This window comes from Ruditapes philippinarum, unplaced genomic scaffold (genome assembly GCF_026571515.1).
Source record: "Ruditapes philippinarum isolate M1 unplaced genomic scaffold, ASM2657151v2 ctg83_1_1_1_1, whole genome shotgun sequence".
Lineage (NCBI taxonomy): Eukaryota > Metazoa > Mollusca > Bivalvia > Venerida > Veneridae > Ruditapes > Ruditapes philippinarum.
In genome coordinates, this window is record NW_026852900.1 from 196,727 (window position 1) to 216,001 (window position 19,275).

General features: G+C 34.5%; 1 protein-coding gene across 1 annotated transcript; it reads left to right on the forward strand.

The window, feature by feature from the left end:
• The first annotated feature begins 576 nt into the window (after positions 1-576).
• On the forward strand, positions 577-18,288 carry LOC132727812 (uncharacterized). Its single transcript, XM_060713406.1, has 4 exons — positions 577-1,031; positions 1,158-1,229; positions 1,736-2,063; positions 14,781-18,288. The coding sequence occupies exons 1-4, from the start codon at positions 618-620 to the stop codon at positions 16,874-16,876; spliced, it is 2,910 nt and encodes a 969-aa protein (XP_060569389.1). The 5' UTR covers positions 577-617; the 3' UTR covers positions 16,877-18,288.
• The last annotated feature ends 987 nt before the right edge of the window (positions 18,289-19,275 follow it).

Consider the following 19,275-nt stretch of genomic DNA (forward strand, 5'->3'; position numbering starts at 1 on the left):
TTTTATGCGTATCAGGCTGATGAGATCCAGAATTGTGCATACTGTCCACTCTATGTATGTAGGATGGATATTGTAAAAAAAGCAGGCGGCATGATAAAAGTGTTAACATTTGGTAAATTACTAGGTATATAATCTATTCGTTTGTCTGAACTGACGGTTGTTGATCAGTTGGCGACACGAATGGCGAAACAGTTTCATTTTTGCGTTTTCTACCCATCTAATCCTAATTGTATTACATGAACTCTTAATCACCATTTTAAATTAATGTAAAACAGTTTTAATCCACGTTATTTAATAAAACAGCCTTTTTTATACTTTTTTTTTATAAATTTACAGCCTTTAAAATTTTACCCGTCATTGACCACGCATACGCAATAATCAATAAAATCATCCTAAGCCAAATTCTTTCAGACGTACAAAAATGGTGCCCCTTTAATATACACAGTCTACTGTGCCTGAGCGAATTACTTTTTAAGACGAGGAGTCTGATATACAGGTCATTGCAAAACTTAATATTGATCTACATTATTGCTTTAATAATTCGATATGAAGTTTACGTTGTCTTTTACAGGTATGATGACACTATAATAAACTGACTTGAAATGTGATGTCTGGTCATGGCGGCTTCCCAACTTGGTACATCACCTACGGCACAGATAGCTGATAATCGTATTTTCCTATTCCGCCTACAAATGCTAATTATAGATGGCGGACTTGCCGTTTTAAGACATTATGTAGATCAGGAACTTTCAGCTCAATCTATCACTCTAAGTGGATGTCTTGCTAATGAAAGGACCACTTGTAAACTTTTGAAGGGACGTGGAATAATAACACAGGTGCAATATGATTTATTGTATCCATCAAGTGGCACTGTTTTAACTTCAGATTTGGACATCACACTTATTATTTGTCTCATGAGAAATCTGAAGTGTTTCAAATTAAACTCAAAGTTTAATTGGAACATACCACCAATACAAAATGACACTTCAATCGAGGCAGACATTTTTAGACTGAAGAAACACAGGAACGCGGTATGTTTTCATATCAGACTTTATAATTCAATATAGTATATTAAATTTAATTCTAAAATGTTGTAATTTTTCAGCGTAAATACATATATATATATATGTCTTGGAAAATTCTTTTTATATCCTCAGATTTGTCACATATCGACAACTACAGGGATGCAACATAATGACTTTATAACACAGTGGAAAGAAATCGAACAGGTATAAGATAAATGATATCTTGTTGAATAATTAGAAATTGCACTAAACATAAATTCAGTATTTTCTCCTTATGCGGTGAAGGTTGGTTATTCCATATTATGAAAATGATTAAAATTTTGCAAGGAAAAAAAAAAGAAACAACATATAGTTATTAAAGCCTCAAACAAACATTAACTGTTTTTATAAAAATCTGGAAGTCACATTTCTTTGCCGAAATGTATTAACATTTAATATTGCGTTAAAAGTATTGCTTACTGTTGTTTTTCGTCAAAAGCACTGCCCAGTGGAAGAATATTACCGTTACTTCCATGCAAATACATGTCATTATTGACATAGTCAACATTGTTCACATTAAATATATGGGAACTGATGAAAAAGTTTCCTCTAATTAAGACACGAAATAGAAATTAAAGAATATTGGACTTTTGTTTCCGTTATATATGTCAACTATCTTAACATATGTATGCGGAATTTCTCTAAAGTATTAAAAAATGCCTTCATTCCAGATCCTCCTAAGAATTAATAAGGTGTATCCAATCAAAGACTTTCAGCAGACGATTACTGACTTTCAATTCAGTCCTCTTGATCCAAACACAGAGAAGCGAGTAACAGATGAAATTGATAAATGGGAGAAATTCGACAAATCTGTAGAACCTGATTTAGAGCTTTTGAAAACAGATCAAAAAGTAATGAAACTGAAAATTAAGGCACATAACATTGAACTAGCCGAAACCAGGAAACAGTATGAAGAAGGATTGGAAGCGGTTCATAACAAAATAGCTGAAATAGAAAAACAGTTGCCAGCACCAGACAACTATCAGAAGCGCAAACTAGGTAAGACATCCAAAATTATTGTGTGTGCGTACGTGCTTGCGTCCGTGCTTGCGTGTGAGTGTGTGTAAACGTGCTTTTCAATCATTTTCTTCTTTTTTTTCAAATGATTCAATTATTGCACACCGCTCACATTTTTTATTTATTCCTAGCCTCCTTATACATATCATTTTATAAAAGTTCAATTCTTAAAAAAATCATTTATTCAGGCATTCCATGTCACAAGTCATGCTCTCAAATGATTTAAATTTGAAGCACAAAGTGATGATAATTACTTTCGTGCAAAGTCCACAGAGTATAAGCCAAAAAAATAATTATGAGCCGCAAGTATGTTACTGTACAACAGGCTGTGAGTAACTAAACGTTTATTTACATGTAACAATAACTTGTCCGAAAAGCAAATTTAAGCAATGGCATCCTCTTGTTAAATGTTTAGTTTCTAGATAAATACATTTAAGTTTTAACCTGTGTATTATTTTTGATATTGATATTTGATTTGATTTGAACATATTTTTTTTAACGTATCTAAAAATATATGATTACCATTATACAACTGATTTTCCTCCTCAGATACATTATTTACAAAATATCTCTGCTACTACAGCTGGTGCAATCTGCAGAAAACAGAAGAATTACTGCTATAACAGCATGTAATTTTGGCAGAAATATTATAACTGCTACCACTGCTGTTACACTCTGGCAGAAACAACAGTATTACTGCTACCACTGCTGGTACACTCTGGCAGAAACAACAGTATTACTGCTACAACTGCTGTTACACTCTGGCAAAAACAACAGTATTACTGCTACCACTGCTGGTAAACTCTGGCAGAAACAACAGTATTACTGCTACTACTGCTGGCACATTCTGACAGAAACAACAGTATTACTGCTACAACTGCTAGTACACTCTGGCAGAAACAGCAGTATAACTGCTACTACTGCTGTTACATTCTGGCAGAAACAACAGTATTACTGCTACCACTGCTGGTACATTCTGGCAGAAACAGCAGTATAACTGCTACCACTGCTGTTACATTCTGGCAGAAACAACAATATTACTGCTACAACTGCTTGTACATTCTGGCAGAAACAGCAGTATAACTGCTACCACTGCTGGTAAAGTTTGGCAGAAACAACAGTATAACTGCTACCACTGCTGGTACATTCTGGCAGAAACAACAGTATTACCTCTACCACTGCTGGTAAATTCTGGCAGAAACAACAAAGTACTGCTACCACTGCTGGCACATTCTGTCAGATACAGCAGTATAACTGCTACCACTGCTGTTATATTCTGGCAGAAACAACAGTATTGCTGCTACCACTGCTGGTACATTCTGGCAGAAACAGCGGTATTACTGCTACCACTGCTGGTACACTCTGGCAGATCAACAGTATTACTTGCTTCCACTGCTTGTACATTCTGGCAGAAACAGTAGTATAGCTGCTACCACTGCTGGTAAATTCTGGCAGAAACAGCAGTATTACTGCTACCACCGCTGGTACACTCTGGCAGATCAACAGTATTACTGCTACCACTGCTTTTACATTCTGGCAGAAACAGCAGTATAACTGCTACCACTGCTGGTAAATTCTGGCAGAAACAACAGTATTACTGCTACCACTGCTGGTAAATTCTGTCAGAAACAGGAGTATAACTGCTACCACTGCTGGTACACATTGGCAGAAACAACAGTATTACTGCTACTACTGCTGGCACATTCTGTTAGAAACAGCAGTATTACTGCTACTACTGCTGGTACATTCTGGCAAAAACAACAGTATTACTGCTACCACTGCTGGTACTGTCTGGCAAAAACAGCAGTATTACTGCTACCACAGCTGACACATTCTGTTAGAAACAGCATGTTACTGCTACTCCTGCTGGTACGTTCTGGCAAAAACAACAGTATTACTGCTACCACTGCTGGCACATTCTTTTAGAAACAGCAATATTATTGCTACCACTGCTAGTACATTCTGGCAGAAACAGTAGTATTACTGCTACCACCGCTGACACATTCTGTCAGAAACAGGAGTATTACTGCTACTACTGTTGGTATGTTCTGGCAGAAACAGCAGTGTTACTGCTTCCACTGCTGGCACATTCTGTTAGAAACAGCAATATTACTGCTACTACTGCTGGCACATTCTGGCAGGAACAGCAGTTTTACTGCTACTACTGCTGGTATATTCTGGCAGGAACAGCAGTATTACTGCTACTACTGCTGGCACATTCTGGCAGGAACAGCAGTATTATTGCTACTACTGCTTGTACATTCTGCAGGAACAGCAGTATTACTGCTACCACTGCTGGTAAATTCTGACAGAAAAAGCAATATTACTGCTACTACTGCTGGCACATTCTGGCAGGAACAGCAGTATTACTGCTACTACTGCTGGTACATTCTGGCAGGAGCAGCAGTATTACGGCTACTACTGCTTGTACATTCTAACAGAAACAGCAGTCAAATTTTTTATGTATTCTATAATAAAAACATATTTTTATATTATGCTTTTGAGTGGATTACTTATAATGCCTACGTCACATTACAAGCGGGGACCGGCAGATATAGAGGGATCGATGGGACAACGTTGATAACTTGAGATTGGAGAGAAACATTTCAATCATGTCCGGGAAGAAGTGGGCGGTCATTCTCCCTCTGTGGTCAGTTAGGTATTCGGACGGTTTCCGTAGAGTTGTCACCCGGTGAAAACCCTTGGCGTCTCTTTCTGGACACTGGTCGATATTCTAAAGGTACCTGGCAGACTACCATACGATAAATGTCCAATTGCCTTCCGTTATCTGGCCTGTTTGCAATAATCGTACGGTGACGGTAAAGTATACGTGGGATATCTGGTCGGCTGTCAGACGGTATTCGTATGGCATGCTATCCTATTTTCCGGCCGTTATTTACACCCCATCTTTTGTTGGCATTTTTCCTTGCCTTCTTCTCTGATTTCTCCCCCACCCCTTCTTTGCTTTCTGTTTTGGAAGGTATATTACACTCTGAAATCAAAATGTCCATCAAAGATTGTAAATGAAACTTGAAAACTTGTATAAACATCCATGGATGTGTGTGAAAACTGAGAGAATATGTGTGTGTTATTGAGTTTCTAAATACTCGCCATCGGTTGCCCGTATAGGAGAGTCCTCCAGAAGAGTATAAATCGTTCTAGATGTTGGAGGACATCGCAAGATACAGATAGCAAGATGCCCTAATTTCAGAAAAATATGAAAAACAAGATCAATAAGTTCAATGAATGCAACCCCGACACTATCTAGAAACACCGGATGACCAACGTCAAAGGGCCAAGCAGGACCCCCAAACAATCCTTCTCCTTCTTTTTTTACCTAATCCAAGGTTTTGAAACAACTCATACACGGGACCTCCGCTATAAAAGGGTCTCGTTCTGAAAGATTCCTAAGCTAATTTTCAGTTGAGTTCATCCCGCGGGAAATCAACCCACAACTTTACATATTACAAGTCTAGCGATTTTAACCGATCTCAGCTCTTGCACGCTTGCTTAATGAAGAGAATTTGATTTTGATGTTATTAAATTTGATTTACCCTGAGGACTTTTGGGCCCAAGTAAAACCAACTTGAATATAAATAGCCAGAGCACAGGTTCAGCCACCGAATCGTTTCCTCGACAAGTTCTGTCAAGCAGTTCTTAAACAGAAATAATCTCTTTTCACTTTTCGGAAAGGGTTATGATTAAACATCTGTACCAACGTAAGTGACCTTTTAACCGTTCGGTCCGAGAATTGAACACGGGGTCAAAGCCTTTACCTTTGCCGTAAAGGTTGTTTAATTTAACCCCCAACGTATCCTTAGGGGCAGTTTGGGGGAACCTTAATGGACTTTTACTGGGGCCCACCCCGGGCCCCCGGTCAGAAACCCTGCCGAGAGGGCCTTTCGGTGACCGCTAAAAATTTTCCGTTTCCGGAAACTAAAGGGAAATTTTTTGGTGCCAAGGAGGAAAAAAAATTCCCTAACCGGTATTGTAACCGTTTTAGAAAAAGGTGTCCGGGCGGGAAACGTAGGGTTTTTTAACCGTTTTCAGTTTACGTTGCGTTTTGCGATGCTCCCGGGAAATCCCGGGGAAGAAAAAAACTCTGCACAAAAATTTCCCCTTTTTAAACCCGTAGGTCCCCCCCACCAGTGACTTGACACCGGAGGGTCACCGGCCGGAGACCTTAAAATAATTGTCAATTTCAGCCCGTTCAGTCATCGGTACTCCATCGTAAACCAAATCGGAGTGTTATGTGACGCAGGATTTAATTAGTAAAAATTATATTTGACATTTCACTATGAAAATTATCAAAATATAATTCACACTTTTCAATGAAGAGACAACTTTTTTGAAGATTTGTCCGTGTGGTACCTCAAGTTTTTTTGCTTATAATACGGACATTGTCATGGCTGTTTAGAGCAAACTTAAGCTGAAATTGATAAATAACTTAAATTTCAAACGTTATAAAATAGAAAAACAAAACTAACTTCAATTCATTCAGTTTAGTATACCAATCACCAAACATCTCATTTTTTATTTAATTTTTACAGTCTAAAAATATACATTCTTCTATGTACAATACTGTCCTTGATGACATATGGACATATTTAAGGATCATACAAGCAATAATTGTAATGCAATGTGTTAAAGCAATGACTGTCATCAGCCCAAAGGTTTAGTATACAAGCAATGGATATCGAGGAAATTGCATTTAACATGTATTTAAGCATAAAATAAAAAGAAAATATTCTATACCTTTAAATGGTACGAATGCAAATGTTCTGTACGATTTAAAACTTTGACAGCTTTCAAGCATTTTTAGCGCCGCTATACGTATATTATATAATTTCTCATATCAAGGATTTTTATTATTCTTTATATTACATGTCGAATAAACTATGACGTAATACGTATGAAATATGTATCAGCGATAACATAACCACGCAAGTATACATTTTCGAGAGATTTTACACGACCGTGCTCCGCCATATTTTGGTTGGCAAGGAAATAGTAGTTATATGTCATAAATATTTTTTGTAATTCAAGGTCTTTATTTAATTCTTTTATAGAAAAAGATTTTGCATTTGATGAAACTATTAGGTTTTGTTTTAAAGTTTATTCACATACTTATTGCACGATGGTTTTCATTACTGCTGTCTTTCACAATGACGATTGTCTTCTTTATATATAGAATAATCACTATGATGATGAATCCGATGATAAGCTGAAGCATGTTAAGTGCTATAATGATGGTGATCATATCTTGTGTGTTATCTTTAAGTTAACATAACTCTGAAATACCAGGATAATTCATATACAGTAAGAAATATTTCTTAACAACGTCTTAATATTGTAATAAAATGATTACTGTAAGTCTACTTTTGCTACATTAATAACATGATAAAATATAATTATTTTATGGGTGAACCAGTGTTTAAAATTACTATAAAATTGTCCTTTTTGAAAATTAATCTTAAATGAGTTAATTTGTGTGACACAGTATGTCACATTCAAATTTTAATGATTTAATCTCCTAAAAGCTTATATCCAAATTCCTTCCTATAAACATTATTTCTTAATTCGTGCATAATTCATTTAAGGTACTTAAAACAAAAAGATATGGATAAAAAATATATCAGCAATAAACTGAAAATCGTATTTGTGTTTTATTTTAAGTCGATTTGAGTTTCCAACGCTTTTCAATTGTATGTAATATTCCATAATTATTCTTCAAACGTTTTACGTTGTTAGCAAACGATCTGAAATTTTGTACATAAGGTATTGGTCCAGACCTACATTAAAAGAAATATAAATCCCGAAACATTATGTCCAGTCAAGGCAAAAAAACTCAGTTGCGGCCCTTTAACATCATTTGGGTAAAATTTATGTTTATCCATGTTGTCTGTTTAATGATGATAAAAATACAGAAAGTTATACGAAGTGGTGATTATATTCACCAAATGTCATTTCATTGCAATTAATCTTGCAAAAATGACATGCTTTGAAAAATTTTTTTTATCCCAAGTAGTGTCCTCTTGCAAATTAACATGTTGTATATTATAAAAGATAACTCCTTCTTTGTAATTCCTACGTAGGAGATAAAATGCCCTATTAGGATTTTATAACTCCAATGTAGAACTTTATAATTCCTACGTAGGACTTTATAACCCATACGTAGGATAACACTTATAAAGTCGTACGTGTGAGTTATAAACTCCTTATTAGGCTTGTTTCTATCCCCTACGTAAGAGTTGTAAAGTCCTACGTAGGACTTATAAAGTATTCTTAAATATTCATTTATATGTCCGTTATGATTTATATTCAGTCTGCGGCCATTTTGGACGCCATCTTGAGGCATAAATAAAATGAAGAGAGTGAAATTAAATGCAAACGTTGAGAAACAGCACTAGACTTTTTATATTCTGAAATAATAAAATCTACATGCTTACTTAGAAAATATTGTAAGGTTTAACAAACTGTTTCTGTTTAATGTACCACTAAAACGCTGTCATTCTGAAATAACCGCCACATTAGGAAAGAGATGAATTTCGTATTTTTCCAAGCATTAACTTTAAAGATATTTCATGTTGTACGCGTTTAACAATAATGCCTGTCCAAAAAAGGACGGATTTTATATAGATATGCACTTATCTTATAATCTTGATCATTATTATGAATTTCTATAAAAAAAAGAACCTTTTTCATAGTAGCAAATGTATAAATGACTTCATCATAACGGCAAATAAGGTCATGTTAAGATTCAATCATAAAAGGACCTCGGGAATGACATCATTTAATACCCCGGTCACATATTCACGAAACACGCCCACGGAAGAGCCACGGATTCATTCCGGCATCGTCCGTAGCTACCCGTACTTGTCAGTAGCTCTCCGTATTGTAACCGTAATCAATCGTAGTAGTCCTGCTATATCCGTAGCGATCCTTGACAATTTTTGAACATGCACAAAAATTTGCTACGGAAAGATCATCCGTAGCGTATCACTACTAGTCCGTATTAAACCATACTGATGTGTACTGGTCCATACGAAAACTGTAGTTTGTCCGTACTGATCTGTAGGCCCAAACTTGTCAAGGATTTCCACGGTTTGGTACGGATAACTACGAATTTGTACGGTAACCCTACGTATAAGCTACGGTTTTAATACGGATTAACACGGCATTGTCACGGAAAGCCACGATCGTAATACGTTGTACTACGGAGAGGCAGGGATAAGCACGGTCTTATACGGTTTATTGCGTTGCAACAGGAAACAGTACGGAATGGTACGGTCCAACACTGTTTAGTACGGATAAATTAAGTATCATGCATTTTTTAAGGGTATAAACACTGCCTTCTTGCGTTGCAACAGGAAACGGTACGGAATGGTACCGTCCAACACTGTTTAGTACGGATAAATTAAGTATCATGCATTTTTAAAGGGTATAAACACTGCCTTCTTGATAAAAACAGACATATTTGCATGAACATTCAACAAATGATAATTGCCATTAACTGGCTGCAACTGTATATTGATATGGGACAGAATGCGGAGGCAGTGGTCGAGCTGCTTGATGACATGCAGAGATGTAAAATAAAATATCAATATTGTGCTACAATTCATAAGTAATATAATAACATTTAATGTTACAAAACATTGGCTCGTGAAATTGGAGTAAATATGTACATAAAACGAAGTGTCTCATAAGCCTCGGCCCTTGAAAGATAATAAGATTAACTAACAAGCTTTTCACATATTCTTAAAACATCAACATCCACGATAATTAATGTAATTGAAAAATGAACAGCAAATTTCAAAATCCAAAGAGAAACAGTATTGATGAACATTTTTCATTAATGATTACTAGTCCATATGTAATCAGGTAAGAAAAGACTGAGGTGTTGGTGAACTAGAGATGGGCTTTTATGAATACCCCTTCATGTTTAGTATGAGGCTCTCATGGTCGATCTTGTTGAGGATCCGGTGTCCTTCAAGAAATTCACTTAAATCGGGCCTGATATGTCTCGGGGGTCGGACGCGATGAGGCCAAATCCCTTCCGTCAAAATCATTTAACAATGCAATTTGTTTTATAGGTGTTCTTTTCTTGTGAGGCATTTTGAAAGTGTGCATGCAAGAGGTTGTGGACGGATATAATAGGTCCGTATAGATCCGTGGCTATTCGTTCTTCTCCGTATCAGTTCGTTCTTCTCCGTATCAGACCGTACTTATTCGTACTAACTCGTGCTTAGACCGTAGCAGACCGTAGTGTATCCGTAGTGCGTCCGTCCTGATTCGTGTCGCTCGGTATCAAACCGTGTCAGTCCGTAACAATCCGTGTCTCTCCCGGGACTTTTAGTGGTAAATCCGTCGGGCTCCGTACTCATACAGTTGTGTGTCCGTACTGGGACCGTAGCGAACTACGGAATTTCACATTTCCGTAGTAATCCGTGAACAATTAGACCGTAGCTCTTCCGTGGCATTATCCGTGAATATGTGACCGGGGCATAAAGCACGCGACTTGTCTTCTTACACGGGGTTCTAAGAAAAGTTTTTCTAGCACCAGCGTAAAGAATAGATAATCCTGTCTTTAATGAAGAATATAGTTTTTTTTATAAAATGCATCAATCATATTTACTCCTATTTACCTTTCTGTAAGGTTTCTATTCTAGGAACACATACTGGATTCCGACCCTTAATCGACAAGGTCACCTATCGGACGATTTTTTTGCGGGGGGGATACCGTTGTTCAGTTATCAAATTTGTTTGTGTAACATGGGCAATCTTAAGAGATGCTTGCATAATATTTGCAACAGTAGAATGTAATTATACACAACAATGAAATGTAATATTTTCTATTATAATAATCTTTCTCGTAAACCTCACTTATACTTGGCTACCTCATTTTTTTATTATTTTCTTTTTTTTGTATGTACCTGAGACTTTCGTTAAAAGATCACATGCAAGGGTTTTTCAGGTTCCGTGATTTGCAGACTGAGTTTACTAAAAGTTACATGCCCTTTTCCGTCGTATTTGACGAAGATGTTGGAGTAAATAATTTTATATAACCTTTGATTTTGTAATCAGACCAAATAACAAATCTCGTTGGTACAATAAAATACATTTAATACTCTTTTGGGTTATTATTGTAATTTTGATCAATTGTATTTAGTGTTATATTGTTTTGAAAGCTTGTTACAAGGAGGTGTGATCACAATTATGATAACTTGAAAGGTTCAGCTCAATTAGGGCAATAAGAGAGTAAGTTCCACGTTTTTCATTTAACACTAGGCATCACTTTAAGCCTCACACATATCGAAATTCTGGAAACAAAGTGATCCCTCGGAAGCATCAATCACAACAAAATAACATAAGAATTGCAGACTCGGTTTGATTGAGTCTGTACATGAGGGATAATGAATAAGTGCAACATCCCTCACGCCCCCTAGCACCGGCTTGAGCGGTACTCAATTCTCAACACTTTATAGTGTTGGCATCAAAATGATCCGACAAGGACCAGAAAATATAACAACACTGAAGTGAAGTACGGGGCAACTTTTTACGGCTGCCACACGGCACTTGACACCTGCTGTTGTGAAGTTCAAAATTCTGGAAACAAAGTGATCCCTCGGAAGCATCAATCACAACAAAATAACATAAGAATTGCAGACACGGTTTGATTGAGTCTGTACATGAGGGATAATGAATAAGTGCAACATCCCTCACGCCCCCTAGCACCGGCTTGAGCGGTACTCAATTCTCAACACTTTATAGTGTTGGCATCAATGTTCCCGAAGGACCAGAAAATATAACAACACTGAAGTGAAGTACGGGTCATATTTCAACCGAGAGATTGAAAAAAACTTAAAAAACTTAATATTTGAACATGCGCCAATTGTCGTTTGGTAGCCAAGATGCATTTTATCGTCTGTTGGTAATTGTAAGGGATCGTAATTTGAATGATGTTTATTATCGAGAGAATTCAACTGTATATGGTTCTCGTGCAGTTTGTGAACTGATTGTATATGAACAGTCGTTTACTACGCTGTATGAGATGGATTATTTTCCATTCTCCTGACAGCAAGTTTACTAAATCTTCTTCTGAATTTAGCTAAATATCTGCTGACTCTAGTTTACATTTTTGTTTTATTTTAGACAAGAATATTATATACATGTACTTGTTTGAACTAAATGTATTTTCCTCAGGAGTGACTAGCAAATGCACGAAATCAGGGCTTATCGGTAAAAACCTTTGTAACGTTTTTTTTTATTAATTCTAATTAACTCTCAATGTAAAGCTTTGATTTAGTATGTGCTTAGTGACATTGATGACGCATTCACCAAAACTGTTCATAAACAGACTAAAACAGACTCAAACAAACCGGCCCTGCAACAGTTATAGTTCCTTTTCTGCTTTTTAACGTTAGGATTTTACATTCTTAGGTTTAATGCATATAAGGGTGCAACATTATGATTGAGTAAAGCATGACCAATTCCACTCTAGTTTCGATCCAAAGCGCAGTGCGGGGGAAATCGGATAATTCGGTTGATCTTTACCCCCACAATCAGTATTTTGTACTGTTGCGTTAATGCTATGGCCTTTAAGCTTGTTTTCGTGCCGTTTTATTGTAATTTCGCGCGATATGATTTTAAAGTAGCTAATGACGGGCTGTCTCTTCATATGAAATAGCTATTAAATTGTGTTAGTTGCAGTTCACTTAATACATAAGGAAGAAACTCCAAACGAGAGCCGTAAACGAGGAGTTTGACGGTTTTTTTTATTGTTTTATTAATATTTTGGTAAGGGTTTGTTTTGCTTATTAATTATTTAAAACTAAACTATTGAATAAAGAAACGCATTAACAATAAATGTAGTCGTCTTTACTATTAATATGTATCTGCAATTTGTAATCAGAGCACCGAAAAAAAGCTCGGACATTTGTACCGGTAAATAATAATTCGGATCTAATGTTGAGTAAAGCGGGTTAAGAATCCAAGCTTTTATTCGGATTAATACCATGGAGCATTTATGCAAACATACGGAGAATTGCATACTTTACTGACATTCATTATTGGTATAAATATTTACTATAACAGTAACCCACCACTTTTCTTTATTTTGCTGCTTTATGGATGCAGTCGGGTCCCTGATTTGAAAGACACTGATGCAGTAGTGTATTGAAGACATTAAAAAAATCGAGTTGATTTCAATATTTATGCTCAAATAGCACTTTGCCTATATGAATAATACTGTCACAAGAAGCATTGTGTTTGCATTGTTCGGAATATTTTCTTTGTTCTTGCTAACGCACTACATGTATATTCAAAACACTTTCAATGAGGAATTAAAAACCATATTGATATATGACAGTACAGTTTTTTTCATTTATTCGTATAGGAAAAAAACTCAACTAATATATAACAGTTGAGGTGTTTTTTTTTCGTCTTATATCTATATCAGTGTAGCTTTTTTTACAGAGATTGGAACTTGGGCTATAACACATTCCTAACAGCAAAACAAAAACACGCTAACGGAAAAGGCACTGATCATAATAATGTTCCTGCTGTTTATTGTTACAAATAAAGTATGAAATTGCGATAAAACATTTAAAACACATGAAACTCGTAAGCTTAGGGGGTGTAAAACTGAAACTCCCCCGTTTGGTTTGGTGCGTTCTGGGTGTCGGCTGTGGTAGCTTGCGTGTGTTTATGGCTGCGTCCTGTGAATGTTGCCTTTTCCTTGTTGATCTTTATTCTCGTTTTTTTATATCCTCATAACTAAAGAGTTTCATATACTAATTTTTAGAACTTGCATAACAATATTTCCAGGTTAATCTACTTGCGATATGCACACTATATATCGTGGATAACAAATAACTCAAATTGTCATAATAAATAACGCAGATTTCTCATAAAATAAAACATAATTATGCTAGTCATTTTCGTTCCCAACCCGACAATTTTTCCAAAGGGAACAAGAAACCCATATGAGCTTGTTCGTAATAATGAATTGTTCAATATAAAAGTTTGAATAACGGCAACATAATTTAACGGCGAGGGCCTTAAAAATACTATGGCCTTATTGCCTTACATGAATGATAAGAAAACAAATTTTATATCTATAATGTCTTGTATTTTATTAATAAATATGAGGAGCAATTTCTCGGTACCAAGTCAGTACTAGTTAATTATATTCAAGAATACTTCTAAAAAGGTAAATTTCACTCTTTGATAGTATCAAATGACTAAAACTAAATCAAATATTTAAATATTAACACAAACAACCTAAAAATGTGTTTATGTTATTGATTGTTTCATTCTTATATGCTTTTTAACGATGGAAGCCTGGTTTAGTTATTTTTCCCATCGTAATACAAATGTATATATTGAAAAAGAAGACACATTAAAAACCTTAATACTTACAACCATATTAAACTGCCTATTTAATGTAACATGATGAATAAATATTGGGTAATAAGGTTCGAATCCGTATACCAGTGTAATAAAATGTAATTATCAAATTAATATGTAGAATTGATTATTTTCACACTGATTATTATTGCCTAATAATTGCAATAAAAGCTTAATATTCAAAGAAGATTTGAATTTGATTAGACAAAAGTACTTTACAAAATATAACCTGTTCTTTTTATCTATTTCAATTTTTGTATTAATAATATGCGTTTTTATTTTATATTTCAGAGCTACAGCATGGTTTGATTACATTTTACAAAACAAGACACAGTCAAGTTTTCCTGTCACCTCTTTTCGAAGAGAAAGACACTCCATTGGCTTCTTTCTATATTAGACCGGAACTGAGATATTGTAATAAAAAATCAGTTAAATCATTATCAGAGATATTCAGAACTAAAAATATTGAAAATCGCGAAATTTATGTACTCGCTGATGCTGGACTCGGAAAAACTGCATTTTCAAAGTATCTGGCTATCATGTGGTGTCAAGCGCATTGCCCAAACGAAGACTTAAATGAATATTTGTTAAAGGATGATATATACTGTATGCAAAAATTTGATTTTTTATTCCTGGTGTCATTGCGAGATTCGGACGATTTATGCTCTATAGATGATCTCATATTTGAAAAGATAATCTCAGACTTGGGTCTGGAAGAGAAGCTTTCCGAAGAATTCCTGCTTAGAATTTTGAAAAAACAGAAATGCCTCATTATACTCGATGGACTGGATGAATGGACCCACCCCGACAATAAATGTAACAGATCACCACGATCGATCCCCCACAGGAATGACCGAGAGAATTGTATAATACTGACTACCACACGACCATGGAAATTAGGTGTTTTAGATCTAAATTCGTGTCAATTAGGTAAAAAAATAGAACTTACAGAACTAAGTAACGACTCAGCAGTCACACTAAGAATTAGAATGTTACAAAAATTGAGACCACACCAAAATAAAGATTCATTAGAAAGAAATTCCAAGCTCATTAAAATAATCAGTAGTAGAGGCAACGCTGAACTTACTTCTGTGCCTCTACTTTTGATATATACAATTTGTTTATGGTGTGACGGTGTTCAAATAGGAAATTCAAAATGTGATCTTTATATAAATATAGTTGAGCTGCTCTTATTAAGAACGATTCAGAAGCATGGCAAATTTCAAATACCGCAGGAACATCCTGCCAGTGACATACCAGAATGCTTTGCTGAATATGAAAACTGTAAAACATACTTCAAACTCCTGATACAATTAGGGAAATTAGCTTATTATACATTACTCAATGAAACAAGAGAAAACACGCTAGTATTTGATGGATCAGTTACTAAAAAATACCTTACACTATGTGAGATGAAATTCACTCTGCTCTCAGGAATGTTGTCAGAAAGTACAACAAACACATTAACAAAAAAGTTTAGTAAAGTTTCGTTTTCCCACAAAACAGTACAGGAATTCTTTGCCGCCATATTTATAAGTTCTCACAGTGACGCTCAGAAAATTGTTCTAGAAAAATGTAGAAACATTGAGGACATTCTGGACATGTCAAAAATTTGTGAATATGCAAGTGAAATAAATGCTGACCGGATGTGTGCAATATCAAATGATTTGATGTCTGTGATAAATGAGGACGAGAAAACACGCGACTATAGAACAAGGACAGGTGACGAGGACAAGTACAATACGCCATTATATAACATCCAGAAAATGTTGTTGTCGTGTTTACAAGAAATGCCTGAAAGTGAAAACCTTCAATTTTGTTTACAAGATTTCTTCATTGACGAGGACACCGAGCACAGTAAGCAGTTACAAAAATTGCTAAAACAAAATAAAACCAACGTAAAATCACTTTATATAAACACCAGCATTACTTCAAGCAGTTTACGTGAAATTATAGATTTATTCTCTCTGACAGATCTCAGTCATATACAGAAACTTTACTATCGTGGTGACATATTAAAGAAGAAGGAGGCTGAGATAGATCAGATATTGTTTCCCAGTTTAGAGTATCTTACTTTGTCAGGTGGTAAAAGGACAGTTGATGAAGAAAAGCTGAGTGAAAATTTGGCGCGATTACATAACTTACAATGTTTATGTATTAGATACTTTAGTTTTTCTCACAAAATACTAGACACATTTTTCAATTTTATCTCCCGTCAAAAATCAATGAAAGAGTTATCATTGGCGTGGTTATACTGTAAAGAACACTGGCGCAGTCATGATTGCATGAGATTTAACTTGAACTTGTCTCAACACACAACTCTTGAAAACCTATATTTGTGGGCGTTCCCTTGTGGTTACTATAAAAAATATCAACACCGTCATTAGTTCATGTGAGATTGGAGAGCATCAATCTATATGAAATGTCATTGATATGTTGAATATTAAATGTTTGAAGTTGAGGGATATAAAAATGGCTGCAGGAAGTTTACAGAACTTTATTACCGTGCTGGTAAATTTTTCGGAGTCAGTTACAGTAAAGATGGCCTACATTACACCAGAAACAGAATATGACTGTGTAAGAGAATATATTCGGTGTTCAAGAAAAACCTTTTTATTTGATACAAGACTACTGTCGGGGAATTGAGTTCAAAACAAGGAAACCAAGTAGAGAATAAACAAGAAAAAACATTGAATACTAAATTAAAGAAATTTATTTCAACAATTAAACAAGGGGAACTTAAAATACAAAATGGCTGCATTAGCGATTGATGAAATTTTACCATTTGATAATTATTATATAAACATTAACTATAATTTTGAAATATCACTGATCTAATTACAATTTTGTCGAAATAAAATCATTCAAAAGATAAAAATAATTTACCGAAATAATTCACGGATGAATATAAAAGTTGGATAAGGATATAGTAATTTTCACAGATAAGAGTTTTCAGTTTTATTGAAATGTCTTTATATTTTCATTTAATTTTCGTAACACATTATTATACAAACATATTGCATTTAAATACTTATATTTCGTTTAACTGAAAGTGAATTATAACCTTCCGACCAATACATATATGTACTTTGACAAAAGATCGTTGTCATTTTGTGTCTTTTTAAACTTTATCTACCTTTTTGTAACATCTCTAACTTAGAGCACTCATATAAACATACATGTATAACTACACCTTTTATTTAACCCAGCCTTCAATAATCATACAGATATTATTACTTTTGTTAACATTGTAAAAAAATAATTTTATTGTAAAAATTTTATTGTTCTATTTACGTTTATATAATTATATTACATGTAGTTATTTTATTTAATTGTTTCTTCTGTATGGTAATTATTTAAATTGCAATGTATTCAAATTAGATATACTTTCAAGCTTTTTATTTGTATGGATTACTTTATATAATATAAGTCATATTTAGTAAATGAACGACTTCTTTTGCAATTTCAATAAGGAACAGAAACCAAGTATTAAACTAGTATTGTTTTTGTCTGTTGTTCCGAAAATGTCTGACATAAGTTTACAATTTCATAAATAAGCAAATATTATGATACTTGTTTAGGAAAAGAGTTTAATATTTTTGTCGTGAAACCATTGTCAATTTACACCGCATATGATTTTTTTCCTCTAATTTTGCATTATTTTGCCGCCTTTAATACCAGATAAGTTTGTATCTATTATATATGTGTTTATTTTGAATTAAAAAAAGGATATATTGATAATAATGCGTCAATACAAGGTCATATTACGCATTTCAGCGGCTTTTTTTAAACACTTTTGATTCCATGTGATGCATAATAATGTACATAGATATATAAATTTGAAAAATAGTAGGCTTTTTATGTTTTTTCTGCTATGTTTAGTAACACGGTAGGGAATCACGTGACTTTTACGGTTACGCGTACAGACAATATGGCGGCCTAAAAACCTCGCTTCACATCCGTTTTTCAGGTAATTCTTTATTATATCCCTTTTACTTACATACGAGACCTGTTGCAGCCTACGCGGAATAAAGAATTGTTGCCGCCTATACCTTAGTTTCAACCACTGTGCTCATAGCTTTTACAAACACTCAAAAATTCAACAGAAATTTTCAATGTGAACAATTATATTTCGGGTAACATTCACGCAAAATTTGTATTTTTTTATGAATTTGATTAAACTACGTCGAGTTAGCAAAGAGAAAATGTTCATAGAATTTCTTTATTTGAAAATGTAAATATTAGGCATGTTAAATATTGACATGTCATTTTCTATTCCATTACACGAGAGAAAAATGATTTGGGTAACTCCCACGCACCCTTTTATTGTTGATAACTTCCACGCAATATTTTATGTGCAAGCAATATCTATGCAGGTTATAGCCTAGATATTGATTGAAAAAAATCATGATTGATGCATTTAGCATCAAACGTTCAAAGAATTTTGAATAATATTAAAAATACCGCCAATAGGTCCTTGATAGAAGTAACCCAGCAGGCACATCAACGATGAACAACGTTGAAGAGTATGGTCAGATTTCAACGTTGAAATAACGTTAGATTTATGTTCTAATTTGAAAGTTTAAAAAACGTTGAAGTTCAACAAACGTTGAAGTTTCAATGTCATTTTAACATACTTTAATTCTAATATAAAGCAAAGTACTGTAACAGAGTTTAACAAAAAAAATCAAGACACTATTAAATACTTCAGCTATTTTATTTCAAAACTACAGTTCAAGTGTAGCTTCAATTTAAACGATTTAAGAAGTCCTTTTAGTTTAACAAT